Genomic DNA, 21,816 nt, shown 5'->3' with positions numbered 1-21,816 from the left:
ATCATCTATCCCCTGTATAGTTGTATACCACTCGAAGCTCTGTCTCCTGTATAGATGTATACCCCCCCGAACCTCTGTCCCCCATATAGAAGTGTAACCCCCTAATCCTTCGTCCTTCACTATTGATGTATACCCCCCAATGTCCTCAGTATGAACGTTCTTTCTCATTTCCTCTCCTCTATCCCCTGCATTTATATTTACCCTCCATTCCCTCTGTATTGACATATACCCTCTACACCTCCATCTATAATATAGACAAAGAACCCCCCTACTTTCCATCCTCTATATAGACATAAAGAAAGTACACCCTCTTTCATTTTTAAGGCTTTGTGGAACAGGACCTAATAAAAAAAAACCTTTAGATCCTAATATTAGGTACATGGAACCTTGGATAACCAACAACACATGACATTTTACACTGTGTCATTATTGATTTACAAAAACCAAATCAAAATGCAGAATCAACTGTGTGTGAAAACTAAGTACACCCTTATCACTTATCAGCCAGGTGCTGCCAACTAAATAAATGTCATTCATGGATCATCTGCAACATCCTCTATAAAAGATGTTTTGGTGGTTTGCTGGTCTGAAACATTCAGGTGTGTGTTAACACATTGCCAGGAGCAAAGACTTAAAAAATCATTACAAAAGACAAGAGGGGACTCTTTGCGTCTGGAGAAAAAGAAGTTTAAGTTCCAGATAAGGAAGGGATTCTTCACTGTAAGGTCGGTGAAAATGTGGAATCGGCTGCCTCAGGAAGTAGTTTCAGCAACTACTATAGATTGCATTAAGAAAAAGCTGGATGTTTTCTAGAAGCACATAATATAACTGGGGATTGAGGCTTTAAAGATAACAGAGACTTGATCCAGGGAACATCCGATTGCCTCATGGAATCAGGAAGGAATTTTTTTCCCTGTTGAAGCAAATTGTACCAGGGTTTTTTGCCTTCCTCTGAACCAACTATGTCTTATTATTATTATTATTTTTAAACAGGATTTATATAGCGCCAACATATTACGCAGCGCTGTACATTAAATAGGGATTGCAAATGACAGACTTATACAGACAGTGATATAGGAGGAGAGGACCCTGACCTGAAGAGCTAATCTAATAGATAGAGTTTTATATCTGGGATATGTTTATTTCCCTAGTGGTTGAACTTGATGGACCTTTGTAACTATGTAATGATCTTAGAGAAGCAATGTTGCTGCCCTATTATTCTGGACTTACCTATAGGTTTATTTAGGAAGGTGCAGAGGTGTAATCTCAATCATTTATCATTCAATAACAAGGAGTCAGGTTGCACTTTGCATATTATTGATGCCTTTTCCAGTTGTTAAACTAGTCAGCCTACAATTCTTCCTTTCAATTCCATGCTCAGTGACCTCAGTCAGATCTGCAGGCATATGACATTGTGTTTGCCTAAGTATTCATAATATTTAATGGGCAATAAACATTTTGATTATTCACTATGATGTATTTTTGTACAGAAACGAAACATTATTTAAGCTTTGAGAATTAGGCTACATACACATGTGCAATGGTTCTCGTCCGATAATTGGCTCAGGGCCGATATCGGATGAGAATCTAGCGTCTGTACAGCACTCGTCATCCATCGTCTGAACGACCTTTCTGGCGGATCCACAGACGATGGAGTACAAATGATCGTAATGCAAGTGAAGGGGTGCCGCTCCGTCCCACTCCCCCTCCTCTCTCTATAGACCAGAATGGTGCTGTATGTACAGCATTCATTCTTGCATCATGCAGTCGTCCTTTCCAACGACAATTATTGCACATGTGTATGTAGTCTTAGAATTGTATGTTCCTGGTTTAGTGATTTTTGTTTACTGATAATATTGTTTAATACAATATTGTTTATATGGACTTATACGTGAATGTTGGGGCCCCCCTCCGGTCTTCCTTTTACTGTTATTGTGTAATTGTACAGTTTACTCTTATGTTCTGAAATAGCTTGCTCTGATTTCACTGCACACTCTGAGCTTCTTCCAATTCAGCAATTCAGATAGATCCTCATTTCTTGGCTGGATGACATCTAGCATCTTCTAGCCTTTTCCTTTCCAGCCTGACTGGCTTGCCATTTAATTATTTGGATATCAGTTCTTTTTAATTGTGAAAGTTCAGCATGACATGTTGGCATTATACCGGACTTTCTGCATACAGATTGCCTCTGCCTAAAATAGTTTACTCATTGAAATTACTATCAAGGCATTTTGATATTTGATAACTTGTTCTAAGTGCTACCCTCTATTTGCATCAGAGTTGAGGGAGAATGAGAAAGGGTGCTATAATATTTTCATGCTATTTTCAGAACATTTCCTGGTCCTGTCACTTTCAACTGTGCAAAATCTCTAAATACCGCCCCTGCCTGTCCCCTGAGACCACCAAACTCCCTGTACACGCTCTTATCTCTTGTCTGGACTACTGTAACCTCCTCCTCTCTGGTATTCCACTAACCCGACTCTCTCCTCTACAATCTATTATGAATGCAGCAGCCAGACTCATCCATCCTTCCCTCCGCTCCTCTTCCACTGCATCTCTTTGTAGTTCGCTTCATTGGCTTCCATTTCACCTTAGAATCAAATTCAAGCTCCTGTGCTTTGCCTTCAAATCCCTACACAGTTCATTTACCTTTTTGACCTGGTATAACTACACTCAGCTAGCCACTCTCTTTACTCCTCCAATGATCTACTAATGACTCCCTCACTCATAACCCCCTCACACACACCGCTCCAAGACTTTTAAAAGCTGCCCCAACTCTCTGGAATTGTATTCCTATTCAGCTTGCTCCTACTTTCTGCTCCTTTAAAAGAGCACTCAAAACTCAATGCTTTAACCTCACTTACCTGTGTTCTTCTGTCTCCCATACCCTCACTACTTCCCACCCCTCCATAGCTCCCGTCTTATTGTGTGATACTTCCCCCAGCTCCTAGATTGTATGCTCTTTTGGATAGGGTCCTCTCCTCCTCCTGTGTTACTGTCTGTATCTGTCTGTCATTTGCAACCACTATTTAATGTACAGCGCTGCGTAATATGTTGGCGCTATATAAATACTGATCTTTGACAAGGTACAGTGAAAGCCGCAGTAATGTAATGGCATCTAATCTAGCCAGCGAAGACAGCTCAGGTGTATGCAGAAGTAGATGGTAGCTGGACTTAGTTCAAGCCTATAGGAACAGGTCTCTAGCTTTCCCCACACCTAATGTCACTTTTTTTTTCTCTTTTCTCTTTCAGAATTTATTGCTCGATTTCCACTCTTGTTTGGGGCAGAGGTGAGGTGATTACATGTTGAGCAGAGAAGGACATTTGGAACATCTTTACTCATTGAGAGAAGACACACAAAAGGGTTGACCATGTCGGACTCTAATAAAGAATTAGTGGATCTGGTGTGGGGGGAGAAGAATGGAAAAGGCCTGATAGATTCTATATTCAGCCGCTGGACACAAGGTAAGCATGCTATCTGTTGAAATCAATATGTCATCATGTTCTTTGGCTACTGATGGTCCTGCCCTTGTGTCTTAGGCTACGTAAACACATCAAATGATTCTCATCTAATAATCAACTAAGGGCTAGTATCTGAGGACAATCTAGCATTTGTACAGCACTAGTCCAATTTCATTCATGGATCTGTCTTGGCGGATCCACAAACAATCGTAATGGAAGTGAAAGAGAAAGAGCGCAACAAGGTGCCACTCCATCGTTCTCCCCCCATAGAGCAGAACGGTGCTGTATGTACAGCGCTTGTTCAGTCTTTTGTCTTTGGAAAGGATCGTGAAAAATCCTTTCCAATGACAATTATTGAACCTGTGTATGTAGCCTTAGAGGGGATCACATTAGAAGCTCTTGAAAATAAATGAAGTGTACTAGTGACTATGGTTGAGTTTCACATAAGTGCTTTGACTTCCTGTGTCTGATTCTGTTATGCAAATACAAACATAATTTCCTAACATTGAGCTCTGGCCTTTGCACACCTTTTAATTTATTTATTATCAGAATTTAACTGTTTAATTGTGATTGATAAGGAAAACATAGTCTTCTAGTGATGTTTTATTTAAAAGAGGAAGTTACAAAGTAAAAGAGTATAGATAAATAAGCAAAAGATTAACATGTGTGTAGACCCTCGTTGCAGGTTGAAGAGCATCTAACTTGATAGCAATATTGAAGGCTTATTTAATTTAAAATTATCAGGACAAGCAGGATAGAGCTGGACTTAAAGAATTGTTCTCTGTATTTGTTGATTACTGATTCCCAGACCTGGGCACCCCCACAATGAAAAGCAAGTGGTGTAACAGTTGCCACAAAGCCCCTAAAGCCCTTTTACATTTACATTGCTGGTTTGTTTATATTGAACCAGTAAGTCACTGCTTGAAAGCTAAATCCACCCTCTCAGTGCAATGAGAGTGCCATAATTTGTTAATAATTGGATAAGGGATGAAATATGGGCAGCTGGGCCGCACTTACCTCATTCTGAACTTTCCTGGCTGTCCGTGCCTTCAGTACTTTGAGATCTAGAATAAACATGCAGAACAGAAGAGATCGATGTCTGAATGCTTTGTAGTCAGTGATTTTGACTGAAGCCATTCAATCAGTATGATCAACATTAGGGAACTAGTATTTAGGAAAGGTGGGGTTAGCAATGACAGCCTCCACTCTTTTTTTTTCTGGATTATCAGTAAAGTTTGGAAGTCTGGTGACATGTCTTTCTTCTCCTTGACAGGGTTTGTCTTCAGTGACTCAGAGCCAACAGCCCTGGAGCAGTTTGAAGGAGGCCCTTGTGCTGTGATTGCACCTGTACAGGTAAAGCCCAGCTTTTATTTATTAAGTGCATACAGCAACTATTCCATCATAAAAAGGAGCAAAAACTGAAACTATAGTGTGTGTTTATTTTCAGTCCTCCTGACAGAAAACCAGTACAGAGAAAATATAGGGATTTAATTGTATTGGGGGGTTCTAATCAATCTTACTTAATTCTTTTTTTTCTTTGAACAGCACTTTGCATGCTCAGTAATAAGAGACCCTTTTAATTCCTCTTCCTCCAAAATTGCATGTGTTGCTGTGGTGTGGTGGAAGCTGACTCAGATTTGTCACATGTCTTCTCTTCTAACCATTCCTTTTCTTGTGTAGGCTTTTTTATTAAAGAACCAACTATTTGCTTCTGAGAAGCCTAACTGGAGAAAGTGCCAAGGTAAGTCAAGTAACTTTTTGTTTTATGAACTTTGTTTAGGAGATTTTAATTCGATCTTCAAAACTTGGGTTGTCCAGTTATGCATTTGGCCAGTCCCTTTTCCTATGGTCAGTTTGTTGGGAAATTGAAACCTAAGAGAAGAGAATGTGATTCACTTGTAAGACATCAGTGTTGATATACCTCACACATGCAAGAGTGATGAAGATGCAACATTCTCATGGGACAGCAATGGATATGAAAGTTGCCTGTGGTACTGTAAGGGAGATTTGATCCATGCATGGCTCATTGATGAATATGTACCTGTCAGACATTAATGGAGAGATGATACATGCACTGGACAATGATGGAGTTGTGATCTGCTCATATATTAACCTGCACTTTCACATGGATTGTAGCCCTCCGTTAGAGTTGGGCTATTCAACGTTTGCAGGGGAACTCTTCTTTTGGTTGTGGCACCCAAATATATTGGCAGGCCAATGAAGAAAAATTCAGGTTGTGCTGCTTAGAGGGTTGGATGGAATTTACTGAACCTGTTACTTAGTTTTGCCTAGGCAAAGCACAGGTTTACTGTTGATCTTTTTTCCTATACCAGTGTGCCTCAGTGTATATAGCTTTTTGTGCTTTGGTGGCTTTTATATTGTTAACTACTTTCTATCCATGTTCTATTATTTCGTCTGCAGAAGATGAGCAAAAAGACATCCTATGTCAGACACTGTGTGACATACTGGAAATGGCCAGCACAGTTAACGCCAATTCATACTGTCTGGCCACATGGCAGAAAGGAAAAGTCACTTCAGAGCCCGAAAGGGAGCTTTCTGCAGAAACCAGCCAGCCTGAAGAAATGCCAAGTAAGAATTGTATTGTAAATGTGACTATCTTAATTTGTACATCCATAATGACCTTTTTATTAGTTATCCATATATCACATTATCAGTGATCAATATACATCACAGGCATATTCTCCTTACAGATATCAAAGGCAGCCATGTACTCTTAAGCAAGTCAAACCTTCTTGTCTGTGAACTGCTAATTCTACCCTGGGAGTATTGCAGGTGTTCTGCTCCTAGGTGCAGCTAGGTGGTAGAACACACGCTGGAACAATATCCCTGAATAAAGCTTTCCTACAATGTGAACGACAGAAATGTCTCAATAGTCCACCTAAGACTGTATAACAATATTTGTTTTGATGGCTAGAGCTAGGAGGGCTAGCAATAAGGAGATTAGCCAAACTTTTAACAAAACATTGCATATAGTTTGTAGGGTTGCAGTTGTATACTGGTATTGTGGTTTAATGTGGTTTTATAATTAATAATCACATACCATGCAAATTTACCTATTACAAGTAAGTGGAATCAGGTTTGCAGTTACTGCAAGGGTGTTATGATAATCAGATTGCTAGTAACTAAAATGTTGTGCCAACATATATATGATTATTAGAAGCAGAAATAAGCAATAAATGATAAATACTACATCCACAGTGCACAGTACATTAGTGCGGTGGTCAGTGGGAAGAATCCCCCTCACATTGCTGGCCATATGGAAGAATGCCACCCTTACATATAGCCAAAAAGATAATTGGGGTCACTTAAACTGATCTTAGAGCCACAAATTGCTCAAGAAACCTCTAACAACCTTTGGCTTACAAATGAGCCTTTTTAATCCTTACTCATTGTCATATATGTGCTATCTGAATAAGAATTTGTAGCTCATTCAACTAAAAAATGACCCTGAAAAATTAGTACTGAAATGCAGCCAATGTACCAGCTAATATAGGTTTTTATTTCTAGATGTCCTTTGTGTAGTCCTGAAATACTTAAACCCTACTACAGTATATATCCATGATTCCCATCCTCTTTTGAGCTTCCTCTCCACTGTGCCACTTATCATTTGGATGTATATGTAGGCAATGGAGAGGCATCCCATTGTATAGCAGAAGAGCAGCCTTTCTTAACCAGGGTACCTTGATGGCTGAAATGGATGTATACATAGCCGTTTGAGAGGCATCCTATTGTATAGCAGAGGGAACAGCATTTGGGTGAACATGGCTGGAACCATCTTCACTGACCGAAACCAGTGGCATGGATCCAGTGGAGCATCTCTTCTCATCTCTGGTTACCCAAATTATTATTTTACCTTTCTGTAAAGGGCCATTTTTCCCATTGACCACCAATGTCTGAAGACATTTTTTCATTGACCACCGGCTTGAAGGGGGACATTTTTCAATTGACCAACAATGTTGGTGAGCACCACAAATATAATTGACATTCTGCCTACTGACCATTACCGTAAGGGGGATCTTTTCCACTAACCATCCATCTGAGGGGACTTTCTCCAACTAACCACCAGTGTGAGAGGGATCTTTCTCTAACTATCCATTAATGTATTGAACTGTTCTTCACTTGAGTCTTTTTTCCCCACGGACCACCAATATAAGGGACAACATTTCTACTGACTTAAGAGGCGCTGAAAATATTGCTGCCTGTATTTTCTCCAAATATTCTTATGTACGGTGAACCATTGACATCATTTTAGTGGGGGTTCCTTAAGATCCTAAAATCTGTTCAAGGGTTCCTCCAGAGTAAATAGGTTGTGAAAGGCTGTTACTAGAAGTTGGGGACATCACAGGGGGTCAACTAAGTTTGGGCCTTGGTGTACGACAGCTTTAAAAAGTGCAAAAGTTCAGTTCTAGACTAATCTGGTCACTGCTAATGTTACTTCAGTTTTTTTATATTAGTAGCAGGTTTACTTTCTGGAAGGAGTACAACATATTTTTATTTGTTTTACCCGTATATACATCACACATATTGTATCCACACATGACTGATTTCTCGGGATACAGCTCACATAGGACATTTTCAGAAAGCCCATACCAGTTCAGTAACTGTTTTGTGCACGTGTTTTGCTTTGTGACATGCAAATATTAAATCACAACATTTCTTGTAATGACATGGAAATAGATGTATATATTTAGAGCATTTGTAGGATTTGAAAATGACTGTTGCTTCTGACCTCTTTTTTTTTTTTTTTTTTTTAAATACCCTTTTCTTGCACCTCATAATTAGCAATATATGAATCTGTTACAGAAGTAAAATCATGTGCTGTAAACATTATTATTAATATTAAACAGGATTTATACAGTGCCAAATTATGCAGAGATGTACATTAAATAGGGGTTGTAAATCACAGCACAGGAGGAGGGGAGGACCCTGCCCTGAAGAGCTTACAATCTAGGGTGGATGTAGCATACAATAGGAGAGAGGGATATAGAATGGTGGGTGAGTAGTAGGTGAGTTTGAAAAGATTTGTTTTGAGAGCTCTTTGAAATGAGCAATAAGTAGGAGGAAGCATAATAGGAGGAGGAAGACTATTCCGGAGAGTCGGGGCAGCTCTAGAACAGTCTTGGAGGCGTGCATGTGATGAGGTTATGAGTGAGGAAGTCATTAGTAGATCATTGGAGGAGCGAAGAAAGCGGTTAGGGGGAGTATTTTTATACCAGGTCAGAAAGGTAAGTGGGACAGGAACTGTGGAGGGATTTGAAGGCAAGGCACAGGAGCTTGAATTTGTTTCTAAGGTGAAATGGGATTGAAGGATTGAGAGGGGCAGAACATTCCCCTATCACCTACCTGTTCCCCGATCACCTATCCAGGATGATGGAGGAATCTCCTAATAGCTAAACTTAGATAAGAAAATAAACAGAGGGGCATTAGTAGTTTTTTGCATGTCCTGTTGATCCGTGCAGTTATCCAGAGTGAAATTTTGTCTCATTGCAGGAGCTTCCTGTAGCAAAACTTGCTTGCTCTATTCTCTCCCTTTTCCATAGCACTGAATGGCGCTGTTTGTACAGTGCTTATTTGTTCGCATTAGGCTGTGTACACACGTTTAATAATTGTTGTTGGAAAGGATCTTTCACAATCCTTTCCAATTACAAAAGAGTGAACGATCGCTGTACATACAGCGCCATTCTGCTCTATGGAGAGGAGAGGGGGGAGAACGACAGAGCAGCACCCCACTGTGCTCTCTACCCTTCACTTCTATTAGGAATGTTTGTGGATCTATGAACGATGTCGGACGAGTGCAGTACACACACAAGTTAATTGTCTCAGGGCTGGTTTTGGACGAGAATCATCTGACGTGTACGTAGCTTAAGAATTCCAATTGCAGCTATATGTTACTGTCAAAATATTGAAATGCTGAACAAATTTGTGTATTGGTATAACCAGAGAGGACAGAAGCAGCAATCAAATTGTAAAGAACATCTGAGAGAAAAATAAAGACTGCGATTGTTGATCTTTATAGTCCTGTCCTAGTGTGGCAACACTGCTCCTTTATAAATACAATAAATAATTGAGCGTTGTCACCCTAGGACATGGGGGTTGTTAGTGGCAGGTATAAATTAGGAGGGTGGGAGGGAAGTAGCCACCACACCACATCATGACTGATAAGATTCAATATAGTACATTTAGCTTGTATTTAGGTTTCGATCAGATTAATCCACATAATCAGAATTTCCAGAAGGAGATCAGCAGTGGTCGCCTCTTTATTTTTTTCTATGGAACACTCTTTAATTTCAATAAGATTTTTTTTTTGTTTTTTTATGATTACGCATTTTGCTTTAAATGTTTATCACATCTCACATTTTTTATTAAAATAACTTTGATGGATGGCTTGTAGTTTGTTCTTGTGTATATTTTATTGCTGTGTAGTGCTGAAAAGTGTCTTTTATGTGTAGCTGCGTTGGCTGCAGAGGAGCTTGGCTTTGAAAGATTTCATGCGTTAATTCAGTAAGTAACATAACCCCATTCAACTGGGTTCAACACATTTATGTTTTTAAGCACCCATTGTAGAGATCGTCTATTGCTGTTGGATTACAAATCCCAGCATATCTGACACCATTCAAGAATTGGAGTTCTCAAACAGCCATGGACGATCTTCTTAAATGCAAATGTTTTCACTGTTTTTTTGTGCTGCAGAATGTTTATTTTTAAAGTTTTATTATTAATGCTTGTTTACATTAATATCAATTTGGTTTTATGATTTTGAGACATAACTGCCTTTAAATAGGATAAGATTTTATTTTCTTTTAAGTCCTCAGTTGCCCTTCTTCGCCTTCCACATCAAAGCCACGTACCGTTTTACAGTCCTCTGATGAGACAACCAACTGGTTTGAAAGGATTTTATGTATTGCTGTGTACTGCTAACATTTGACTTTCGCCTGGAAGTTGGGCCAAACTCTACTTATTTATACTTTTCTATACTTCCTATTTAATACATATGTGTATATACACCCATTTACATAGTTACATAGTAGGTTAGGTTGAAAAAAGACATAAGTCGATCAAGTTCAACCACTAGGGAAATAAACATATCCCAGATATAAAACCCTATAGACATAGTTGGCCCAGATGAAGGCAAAAAACCCCTGGTACAATTTGCTTCAACAGGGGAAAAAAGTTCCTTCCTGATTCCATGATGAGGCAATCGGATGTTCCCTGGATCAACAGTGTTATTTTTACTTTAAATCCTTAATCCCCAGGTATTTTCTGTGCTTCTAGAAATTATCCAGCTTTTTCCTAAAGCAATCTATAGTAGTTGCTGAAACTACTTCCTGAGGGAGCCGATTCCACATTTTCACAGACCTTACAGTAAAGAATCCCTTCCTTATCCGGAGATTAAACTTCCTATCCTCCAGATGCAAAGAGTTCCCTCTTGTTCTTTGTAATGATCTCAAAGTGAATAATTGGGAAGAGAGTTCTCTATATGGACCATTTATAAATTTATACAAGGTGATCATATCCCCCCTTATACGTCTCCTCTCAAGGGAGAATAGATTCAGTTCAGCTAATCTCTCCTCATAGCTGAGCTCCTCCATTCCTTTTATTAGTTTAGTTGCCCTTCTCTGCATTCTCTCCAATTCCACAATGTCCTTTTTGTGATCTGGTGCCCAAAACTGGACTGTATATCCCAGATGTTGTCTGACCAATGCTTTGTACAGGGCTGTGTCTCCAGCTGCAGCCTTTCGAGATTGTGGACTGACAATACTATATATGGCTTTGTTGGGAGGACAACAGGAAATATATAAAGCTTCCCTTATCCTCTATTGTTTGTATTTATATTACTTATGTTTTATAGTAGCACTGGGCAGCAAGTCCTAGGTTCAAATCTTGGACAGCATACTATTTACATGGAGTTTAGAGGTTCTCCCCAAGTTTATGTGGGTTTTCTCCGGGTACTCTAGTGTCCTCCCACAGTCCAAAAACATGCAGTTAGGATTTTTTGTTTCCCCCAAAAATGGGACTTTTGATGAGACTATATAAAATGACCTATAACTATGGTGGGGACATTGTGATCAACTGAAAAGTTGGGTCAAAATACAGGGGCTGCCACCCACCTACAGCTTCTTCTTGAAGTCAGATTTTATTATTATTGCTATGCTTTAGGCACATCATTATGCCAGTTCTGTAAAGTTAGACTGGCAGACAACCAAAAGACTGGCACAGACAGATGCGCCTTTTCAGTAGTCATACATCTAGCCTCTCATGAGTACTCACCTATGAGCCTAAAACCCTTTTTATCTTGTGTTGACATAGAATAGGACAGTGTGTCAGTGTGATCTTAAAATACTATTACTATTGTTACACAGTATTTATATAGTGCCAACATATTACGCAGCGCAGTACAAGTCCATAGTCATGTCACTAGCTGTCCCTCAAAGAGCTCACAATCTAATGTCCATATCATAGTCATATGTCATTACCACAATCTAAGGTCAATTTTAGGGGAAGCCAATTAACCTAACTGCATGTTTTTGGAAAGTGAGAGAAAACCGGAGTACCTGGAGGAAACCCACGCTAACGCAGGGAGAACCTGCAAACTCCATGCAGATATGCCCTGGCCGAGATTCAAACCTGGGACCCAGTGTTACAAAAGCAAGAGTGCTAACCTTTGTATACAGACATTTTTGACTGCTTTGTGAGGAAAGGTCAGCAATAGCAGTCTGGAGTAACTACTTCAGAAGGAGTCAATTCCCTTGCACAGCGCCCTTCCTTCTTGCATATCATAGCTGCCTCTTGCCCTGGGAGTGTGTTATTACTCTGTACACAACCTCTATGTACTTCCTGTGAAAGAGGTGAAGGATTGTCGCTTGATTGACAACTCTGGGTCTGCTGGTGATGCTAATGCCACATCCATGATGGTGGCAGCATTCTCAGGGCTTTTTCATGTCTGCAAGGGGTGTTTATACAGAGTACAAGCATACAATGTTAGTTATCCGTATAATCACATCAGATTGAATGGTTTGGTGACGGGGTCTCTTTAAAATTTACATCCAGCAAAAAGAATGATTCCAAAATTCTGCTTTCCGGAGGGCTGCTGTAAAATTTTTTTATATAGACTCCCCAATGCCTCATTCACACTTATCACGCGTCTAAAATATTTTTAAATGATGGTAGCCATAGCAGTGCACAACTTGTATGCTTCACTTGTATTCCATTTAATGGTCGGCTGCATAAAATGTAGTCTTCCCATCTGTACATCATTACACCCTATAAATTAGGCTAGTCAATAATTACTTCTTTTCCCATCGAGGAGATTCAATTGCAAAATTTATTTTCTCTTAAATGAGCCATTCATGGCATTCTTGGGGTGATTAGGAAGGAATGTGTATACATTTTATAGACCTCCACAGCTGAGATAATTCACAGCTGGGTGGATATTTATCAAGCTCCAGTATCAAACTCAAAATGAACATGGCATGGATTAATAGCAGAGATAAATCTTTTCACAATGATTTCTTTTGGCTTGTAACTGTAACAGATTTTTCATTTTTTAAAGTAGCTGAGTCACTAAGTTTTACAGTTCAAAAGGGGCCCCCAGTAAAAAAAAGAGTTAAAGGGGAACTAAACCCGCACTAACCATCTATCCCCATTCCATCGCAGGGCGCTGCCATCTTCCTTCGGTTCTTTTCCTTAAAAATAATCTTCAGTGGTCCTAATTGGCACTACCGGGATTTTGTTAGGCAAGTTCATTTATACCCAGCACAAGCAAGGAAACCCAGGATTGCCAGGTTTTCCTTCAACCAATGCTGACCCTGCATGCGGTCTGAGCCTGTTCAGAGACACAACTCGCCCACCGCCCCGGGCCTGCGATGCATATCAGAGACATAGTATGCGGCTCTGGCCGGTGCGCCCCCCCCCAAAGCGGGGTCCTTCTCTTGATCCCGCTGGGGGGTGCACTGGCCAGAGTCATGGAGCACAGGTTGGGGACCGCTGAAGTGTACAGGATCAGAGGAGGTCAGCAAGAACCTATATACAGAAACAGTAGGTACACAGTGGTAGCATATCGCAAATGATCAGTAGGAGTGCAGCTTGTGTTGTTTAACTACTTCACTCTCCTTCCTTGATCCTATAAAAATCATAAAAGCAGAATTGAATCTATTGGAAGTAATTTCTTTATTGATTCTGTATGTGAAAATCATAGAGCAGAGTATTCCAACCTCACAAGCAGGTGTGTTCCTGGATCAGCAAACAAAAAGCAGTTTTGTGGACTGGTAGAACAACAACAAAAAAACTTATTGCATTGGTCACACTCATATTTATTTTTTTCTGTAGCATTGACTATGTTTAGCTACTCATTCAAGTAGCTTCCTCATCTCTAACATTTGAATAAACATTCTAAATCCCTCAATATTACAGAATAAATCAATGTGACTAGTTACAGCAAGGTATCCCATAATCTGAATAAGTGATATCTGAATTTACCTTCACAGATAAATTTCTGGATACAAATCTACCCAACAAGTAGATTGCAATGCACAATATATGCATTGCATGGTCTTAAATTGTTGAATATGTTATGTGAAAAGCCATCAATGGAAGCTTGAACAACGTGTCTGTTTATGTTGCTTTTCTCCAGAAAAAGAACTTTTCGAAACTTTAGTGAGCTGAAAGGATTTTTATGTGATGAATATTTAACTTGGCGGAACAAGTTTGGCGTGCTGCTCTTCCTGTACTCCGTCATTCTCACTAAGGTATGTTTAGTGGTTTGCCATTTTATATGTGCATGCAGGTTTCATCTTCTGTGGCTCTGTGCAAATTAAGAAACAAAAATAGGTACAAAAACAGTGGCTGTAAACAACATAACAGTTAGTAATACACACAATAGGCCTGATTTATTAAAGCTCTCCACAGCTGGGTGATACAGCAAACCTGGAATGTATTTCCTAAAAGTTATTTGCTATTTGTTAGCAAATGTTAATAATCCTGGACCAGATCCGTTCCAGGTTTGCTGGATCACCCAGAAAGAAAGTGTATCCTCTCCAGCCTTGGATAGCTTTTATAAGTTAGGCCCAATACCTAACAAAACATAGCAGTTTAAACAACTGGTAAGCAAAGAACCCTCAACCTAAATGGATTGGGAGGAAAGAAGAACTATAGCAATGACAAAGTCAGGTCAATATCTAGAAGCCTTGAGACAAAAAGCAAGGACATGGCCAGTGGCTGAATCACCTAGGTTTATTGTGTGCTTGTCCGATAAGATATGTTTTCTTGTGGAGCTGAGGTTTTAGGATGTTACCAACAGGTTTTCAGGTAGATAACTGATTGAAACAGTGGGAAAATATTCAGTTTGCTTACATTTTAAGAAGGAGAAGATCAATAGGGGGTACAGCAGTTTATTTACATATAGATTAACCAGCAAGTGGTAATGGAGAAATTAGATTTGTCCATTCCTCATTTACATGATCTAACAGTGTCCAATCTAGTGGTGAGTGTCAATAACAATTTTCAGAAGATAAAAAAAGAAAACTCACCTAATTATTTAGCGTGGGGGTCAGTGGGAATAATTCCTTTGACATTGCTGGCCAATGGGAAGAATGTCACCCTTAGTCACAGATAGCCAAAAAGATCTTTGGTGTTAGTAAAACTGACCTGAGAGATACAGATTGATCAAGGAACCCCTAAGAACCTCTGGAGGAATTCTAGGGTTCCACCAAATCCTAGGTAAGAAACATTGAACTAGTCCTTTGCAGCAGGGTCTGGATATGTTTCTATTTCTGCATTTTTCTTTTCTAAAAAGTGTAATAGATAGGCTTCACAGGAAGCTGTGCAAACAGCCTTCTATTCTCTTATACTGCAGCAATAATAACATTCAGGTTTGGGGGAATATGTGACATTCCCCTACTGCTCCACATTGAGTATTTGAGCAGCCAATTACTATGCCAGAACACTGTTATGTGAATATAGGGGGAGTTTGTATTTAACATGTTACACCGCTAGTATTAAGGATCTGGCTGTGCTTTGTAGCAGGTTTGACTTGGCTTTGAAAAACTGGCTGCACAGATTTACAAATTCCTAGGACTCTATTTAGGAAACAGGGAATCTGATATTCCCTCAAACATTCCCTGGTGAGAATCAAATACTGCCATGGAAAAACATGAACCTGGAAGATTTCCACGAGGGGATGTCAGATTCCCTGTTTTTTAAATAGAGCCCTAAGCTTTTTTATTTTTGTAGCATTGAGTAGCATTGAGGAAATTTCTGAAAATTACAGAGTGAGGGGAATTGATGATCGTCCCTGGAACAAATATGACTTTCTGAACAATGGCCACCAGTACAATAAAAGGGTTAATATCCCAAATGGGGGCTCAGGCAGCATTTAATACTTGACAAAATATCTAACCTTTCCCTACTCTATCCAAAACAAGGTTTTGCCTAGAGATAAACTTCAACTGTATTTAGCTGAATAGCTGTAGATCAGCTTTATGACCAGGTGTCAATCCTTCACTCTCAGATAACAGATTATTCTGATATTTTGTCTACTACAGCTAAATATCTGTAGTTATTGCTGTCCTTGATGGTTGCAAAGCTTAGCGTTTATCGGTTGTGACCTTACAGTAGTGGAGTCTCCAGTTCGGTTTCAGCCAGAGGCACAATCTTATCTTCTGAGTGTTAATCTTTTTCTTACCATACTGGCCTGAGGGTTTGGTATAGCACTAACTGCATGTGTTTAGAATGTGGGAGGAATCTTGAGTACCCGGAGGAAACCCACACAAACACCTGGAGTCCCGGCCGAGATTCAAACCAGGGGCCTAATGCTGCAAAGGCCAGAGTGTTAACCACTGAGCCACCTGTATCATTTGTATCAATAGTTCTTATTATAATAATTTACATACAGTCACATGACGGCAGACCCTTCATTCTCTGTTCCCTCATTCTGCTGACAGTGATTGTGGACTTTAGCTGCGCCATTCTAACAATCGGGGCTGATCTAGAACCTATTACACTTTTCAGTATTCCATGCAGCTTGGCATTGTCCAAGCTTTCTACTGAATGAATAGGTTTGAGCATCAGCGTGTCCAGCATACAATGTTACAGAGCAAGCAAATTGTGCAAGGGGAAGAGTGAAGTGCCAATGCTGAGGTTCGATGAATTTCAGTGGTGACCACATGGTGTTGTCAGCCGAACAGAGAAAAGAGATTGATTATCTAAGAATTGGCAAAATCAGTGGACTTGCAATTGAATTGAATCCTACATATTAATATGGGGCATTATAAATAGAAGTTTTTTTTTTATTTTTGCTTGGAGAGGCTCTTTAAGTGTAGGCTTCTGTCAGCTGATCTTGTTATACATACTCTATGGTATGTAATGCCAGAAATCTGACAGCGCAGCAGCTGTCACACTTCATATGACATGTGACAGCCTGATGGACCTAAGCTAACGAAACCCATGGAGTACCAGTGTCTTACCAAGTGAATGGGAATGAGCCATTTGCTGCCTGCAGCTGAACGGAGTTATAGGGTAGCAATGGAAAGGAAGAGTATGTTCATTTGTGGATGGTTAGGGCAGAATTAAAGTGATCCTGCTTAGAAGATTTGAGCAAGGTTAACTGTGCACATGAAAATCTACATTGTTTTGTCCTGTTGAAATCCTATTCCTTCCAATGTCTATTGTACTGTATAGTGGGACTTGTATACTGTATAGTGTGTATAACACTTTTACTATAATCTACTTATTCCAGGCTTACTTTGTGTTACTTGTTTTTTTTCTTTTGTAGCCAAAGTTTGATTAATCTTCTGCTGACAGGACATGCAGTTTCCAATGTGTGGGACGGAGACCGGGAATGTTCAGGGATGAGTAAGTGTCCATCTTGTTTATGTTTCACTGAATTATGTATTGTGCCCTGAAGAAGCAAATAGAGATTAGATGATTGTTTCTGATTGTTTTCTCATCAAAAGTGAACACATTCCAGAATATATTTCAAAAGGGAAATAACAAAATCATTACATTTCCAGGGAATCTGACTCATTTAAAAAAAAAAAAAAAAGTTTTCACTACTTCCAGCTTTTGAATGATGGATACTGGAGTATAAAGCCTCTATGATATAGTCATAGGGCCCCCTCAGGTAGAGTCAGATCCTCAATTACTTTCAACAAATCAAATGTGTCCTTTAGGAAAGATGGTAAATCAAGGACAAAATGACTAAGATCGTCATCTACTAACTGGCTAGCATTGGAAGTAATACGTTTAATCCTATACACAATGGGACATGGGTTTTTTAGATCCTTATGCACTTTGGAAAAACATAAAATGTTGGTAATCTTTGGTCTTTGTTGTTTGTAAAGTCAAAAGCTTCTTTTTCTAGGATACCTTCAGTAAGGGCTTTGGAAATCAGATTGTAAAATTCATTATCTAAAACCTTTTTCAGACTTGTTTCCAATGCTCCACTTTTGATGCACAAATTGTAGGCACTTTCAATAGTGGCTAAGGTCAGCATAGACACTATGACGGGGTTACAAAGCCCTTTGGACCAGGGGTCCCCAACCCTGTCTGTCAGGTGACCCCTGGCTCTGGCCAGGGCATCCCCAGCGGGGTCAGGAGAAGGACTTTGCTGTGGGGGGGGCGGCCGCAGTCCCTAGTGCAGATCCCAGGCTGGGGGTGGTGGGCGGGTTGTGTCTATGGAGGCAGGTTCTGGCATCATGTCACTGTGGGGGGAAATTTCTTCAACTGTGAGTGACACCCAGCTCCCTGGGCATGTGCGGTTCAGAGTCTGTGAGATTAGTGGTCCGTGAGCTCCAAAAGATTGGGGACCTTCTTTGGACCATGTGGATAGCTAAGAATAAATTTATTAGGAAAAATTTAGAGAAATTTAATAGGAAAATGTCTCTATGTCATGTGCTGATCCCACCAGTAGGTGTCAGTCACGTCCTGTTCTTTTTTTTATTCTGTGATGAACATTTCCAATGAAGAAACATGTCGCTTTGTTCCAGAGCTGGCTAACCTCTCCGAGCCCTTTATAGGTCTGCAAAACAAGAGAAATCCTTTTTTTCCCCTTTAGGCCGTTTTTCACCGCTTCTATTTACAATTATTAAAAGGTTCTTTCTTTTATGTTCTAATGAGGTTTGTGTGTAATATTCCAGGAAAAGATGGAGGAGATAAAAGTTTGTGTACATTGTTATCTCTTTTATCCTCTAAGAAGTCACTTGGCTTACTCTTGGTCCTGTCATTAGTTTACGCAGAACAGAGCAGGAGGGGAGGGGGGCATTTTTAGGCTAAATCCTGAAATCTTCACAGGCTGCATCCTGAGCAGCAGAAATCCAGGGCTTAAAAATACGTTTTCCAGCACTTTATTTATCTCTTACTATCATTATTAATATTATTATTACTACATAGTATTTATATAGCGCCGACATATTACCCAGCGCTTTACTTAGTCCATAGTCATGTGACTAGCTGTCCCTCAAAGGAGCTCACAATCTAATGTCCCTATGTATGTATGGTACTCTTTACTACAGTCTTGTTTTTGGGGGGAAGCCAATTACCTAACTGCATGTTTTTGGGATGTGGGAGGAAACCAGAGTACCCAAAGGAAACCCCGCAAACATGGGGAGAACCTGCAAACTCCATACAGATAGTCCTGGCTGAGATTTGAACCTGGGAAGCCAGTGCTGCAAAGGCCAGAGTGCTAACCACTAACTGCATAGGGCGAACACAGAGACACTTTAATATCTCTTCAAACATATAAAAGGTGCTTTATGATGGGTGGAAATTCATTTTTTTGTTTGCATTGGAAGACAGAGACCTTTCAGCCTTGTTCATTAGGAACAAGGAGTCTAAGCCTTTGCAAGGCTGATATTCACTTTTGTTATCCTTCCAACCTCTTCATTCTGCACCACCAGCATGAACATCTCCTTATCTGGTGTCAGCTGATGTCAGGCACTAGGGGGCGCAGTGTTGTCACATAACCCCCAAAATTCACTCCAGCCCTGCTGTATGGGGACCACAATCGTATTCAGCTACTTACACTGGTAAAAAAATACTTTGTCATATATTAGAGGTAACAGAGCTGCAGTCATTTTTTTTTCTATATCTGCCTGGGTTCAGCTTTAAAGTTAATGTAAAATGTTAAGATTTTACAGAATGGTTTCAATATATTTCTCCAGCCTGGACTCATACTGTTCATTTTAAAAAAGGTATTTTGTACGTTCCAAATATTCCACTGCCTTCTTTCTTTTTCCTCATCAGAGGTGCTTGGTATTCACAGTCAGGCACATGTTGGTTTCCTCACACTGATGGAGTCCCTTCGATACTGCAAGGTAAGGACCCTCCTCCATCCCACTGACTTGTACACATAAACCCACTGTAATATTGCCTATGAATTATGTAACTGCTAACCTGATGACACAATTATTCAATGCACCATTTCTATAATTGTCTCCATCAAGGAGAAGAATGTAATAATGGATTTGGTGCAACATATATGTTCTAAAATTATGTCATGGCATACATACCACTTGGGGTTTTAGAGCACATGGGCACCCTTCTCTCTGTCTACTTTACTTGGCACCAGTTCTACCAATCACCAACCTAAAATGATTATTTATAGGGGTAAATGATAGTAATATAACACTTGAGGTTAGTTCTAGCATGTTATCTCAATCTCTTTTCCATTTCCTTCTTATTGAGGTTGGTTAACATTGCTTGGGTTTAATTATTCATGATTTGTTTTTATTTCACATACTGGTCAGATATATTGTGACATTCCTCAATAGACAACCAGTGCAAATTCTAATTTTATGTAACAGGGACTGGTTGGTTTTGTGAGCGCAGATTCTTGTATGACTTTACTGGGATCCATTACTTCTGTACAGGACGACAGACCAATGTCTAGTCTGTATGGCAAGTAACGCCCCCCAAAGCTACCCTGGGTCCCTGCTGTAGAGAAGTGTTCCACTTTTCAATATTAACATGTTAGGTATGCTGGATTACAGCTGATATACAATGCTTTTTTTGCAGTGAAGACAATTGTACCTACAGCTGGTCTAGGAACTATACTGCTGGACCTGAGTGGCGTCCATAGAGGCCAGATCAGCTTGTTAGATGTTTTGGAATATAGCAGCACATTGTGTTCTCAGGTGATGAATTCCTGGTTTGGACTTCATTGCACACAGCTTTATTCTCAGATATTATATTACATAGACAAAGCCTCTGCTGTTCTGTTCTGCACCAGCGTAGGTGTTAATAAGAAGACTTGTAATGGTATCGGACCTGTGTGAGTTTTGTGGTTAAGTCATTACATTATATTTCCTTTCTGCTTCTAAATCAGAATATATGAATCGTTTAGCACCGGGAGGAATAAAGACAGAACTCCTGAATACACAAATAGGATTACAAAATTAGTCTGACCTGTGTAAAGCTCAGTGGCTCTGTACAGTAAAGGGATCCCTTGGGAGACTTCATCACACAGTAAAAATGAATAGTGAATGTTATGAGCAAACTCCAAAAGATGTGAGGACCTGTCTGTGTAGACCTAAAAATACACTCCACACATACAAATGTCTAGTTTAAATCCAGAGTCATTAGATAAATTACACAGTTACATAGTAAGTTAGGTTCATCAAGTTCAAACACTAGGGAAATATACATATCCCAGATAAAAAACCTTATGGACATAGTTGACCAGAGGAAGGCAAAAAAAAAAACCCTGATACAATTTGCTCCATCAGGGTAAAAAATCCTTCCTGATTCCCTGACACAATAAGATGTTCCCTGGATCAACTGTTTCTGTTTCTTTAAAGCTTTAATAACCAGTTATATTCTGTGCTTCTAGAAATCATCCATCTATAGTAGTTGCTGAAACAACATCCTAAGGGAGCCGATTCCACATTTTCACAGACTTTACAGTGAAGAATCCCTTCCTTATCGGGAGCCTAAACCTCTCCAGACGCATAGAGAACCCTGTTGTTCTTTGTAACAATCTTAAAGTGAATAATCAGGAAGGGATATGGACTATTTATAAATTTTTACAGGATGATCATATCCCCTTTTATATGTCTCTTTTCAAGGGAGAATAAATTCAGTTCAGCTCTTAATAGCTGAGCTTCTCCATTCCCTTTATTAGTTCTGTTAGTTTTCTTGTTAATTAATTCTGAAACGCACACGTGCACACACAACACATTAAAACAATTGATCTCTATTGGGAGGTCTGTATTTTAACTGTTGATATTATTTCTGAAACATAAAGATACATGTAAAAAGAAAGCACTTTGAGCTGTCAACATCATTTTCCTATATCTTTTTCTATTTATTTTATTTTTCATTCTTCTACTTTTCATTTTTTAT

The 21,816-nt window shown here is 39.6% G+C and overlaps 1 protein-coding gene across 1 annotated transcript in view; it reads left to right on the top strand.

Moving 5' to 3' along the window:
* MINDY3 (MINDY lysine 48 deubiquitinase 3) overlaps positions 1-21,816 on the top strand; it is an 80,885-nt gene that overhangs the window by 947 nt on the left and 58,122 nt on the right. Inside the window, exons 2-10 of the mRNA XM_072413423.1 lie at positions 3,253-3,465; positions 4,736-4,815; positions 5,143-5,203; positions 5,884-6,051; positions 9,933-9,984; positions 14,114-14,228; positions 14,780-14,787; positions 17,252-17,331; positions 19,720-19,790. Coding sequence (XP_072269524.1) covers positions 3,372-3,465; positions 4,736-4,815; positions 5,143-5,203; positions 5,884-6,051; positions 9,933-9,984; positions 14,114-14,228; positions 14,780-14,787; positions 17,252-17,331; positions 19,720-19,790 — 729 coding nt within the window. The 5' untranslated portion in view covers positions 3,253-3,371. The remainder of the gene's footprint in view (positions 1-3,252; positions 3,466-4,735; positions 4,816-5,142; positions 5,204-5,883; positions 6,052-9,932; positions 9,985-14,113; positions 14,229-14,779; positions 14,788-17,251; positions 17,332-19,719; positions 19,791-21,816) is intronic.

Source organism: Pyxicephalus adspersus, chromosome 5, assembly GCF_032062135.1.
Source record: "Pyxicephalus adspersus chromosome 5, UCB_Pads_2.0, whole genome shotgun sequence".
NCBI lineage: Eukaryota > Metazoa > Chordata > Amphibia > Anura > Pyxicephalidae > Pyxicephalus > Pyxicephalus adspersus.
This window is presented reverse-complemented; position numbering and strand designations above follow the sequence as displayed.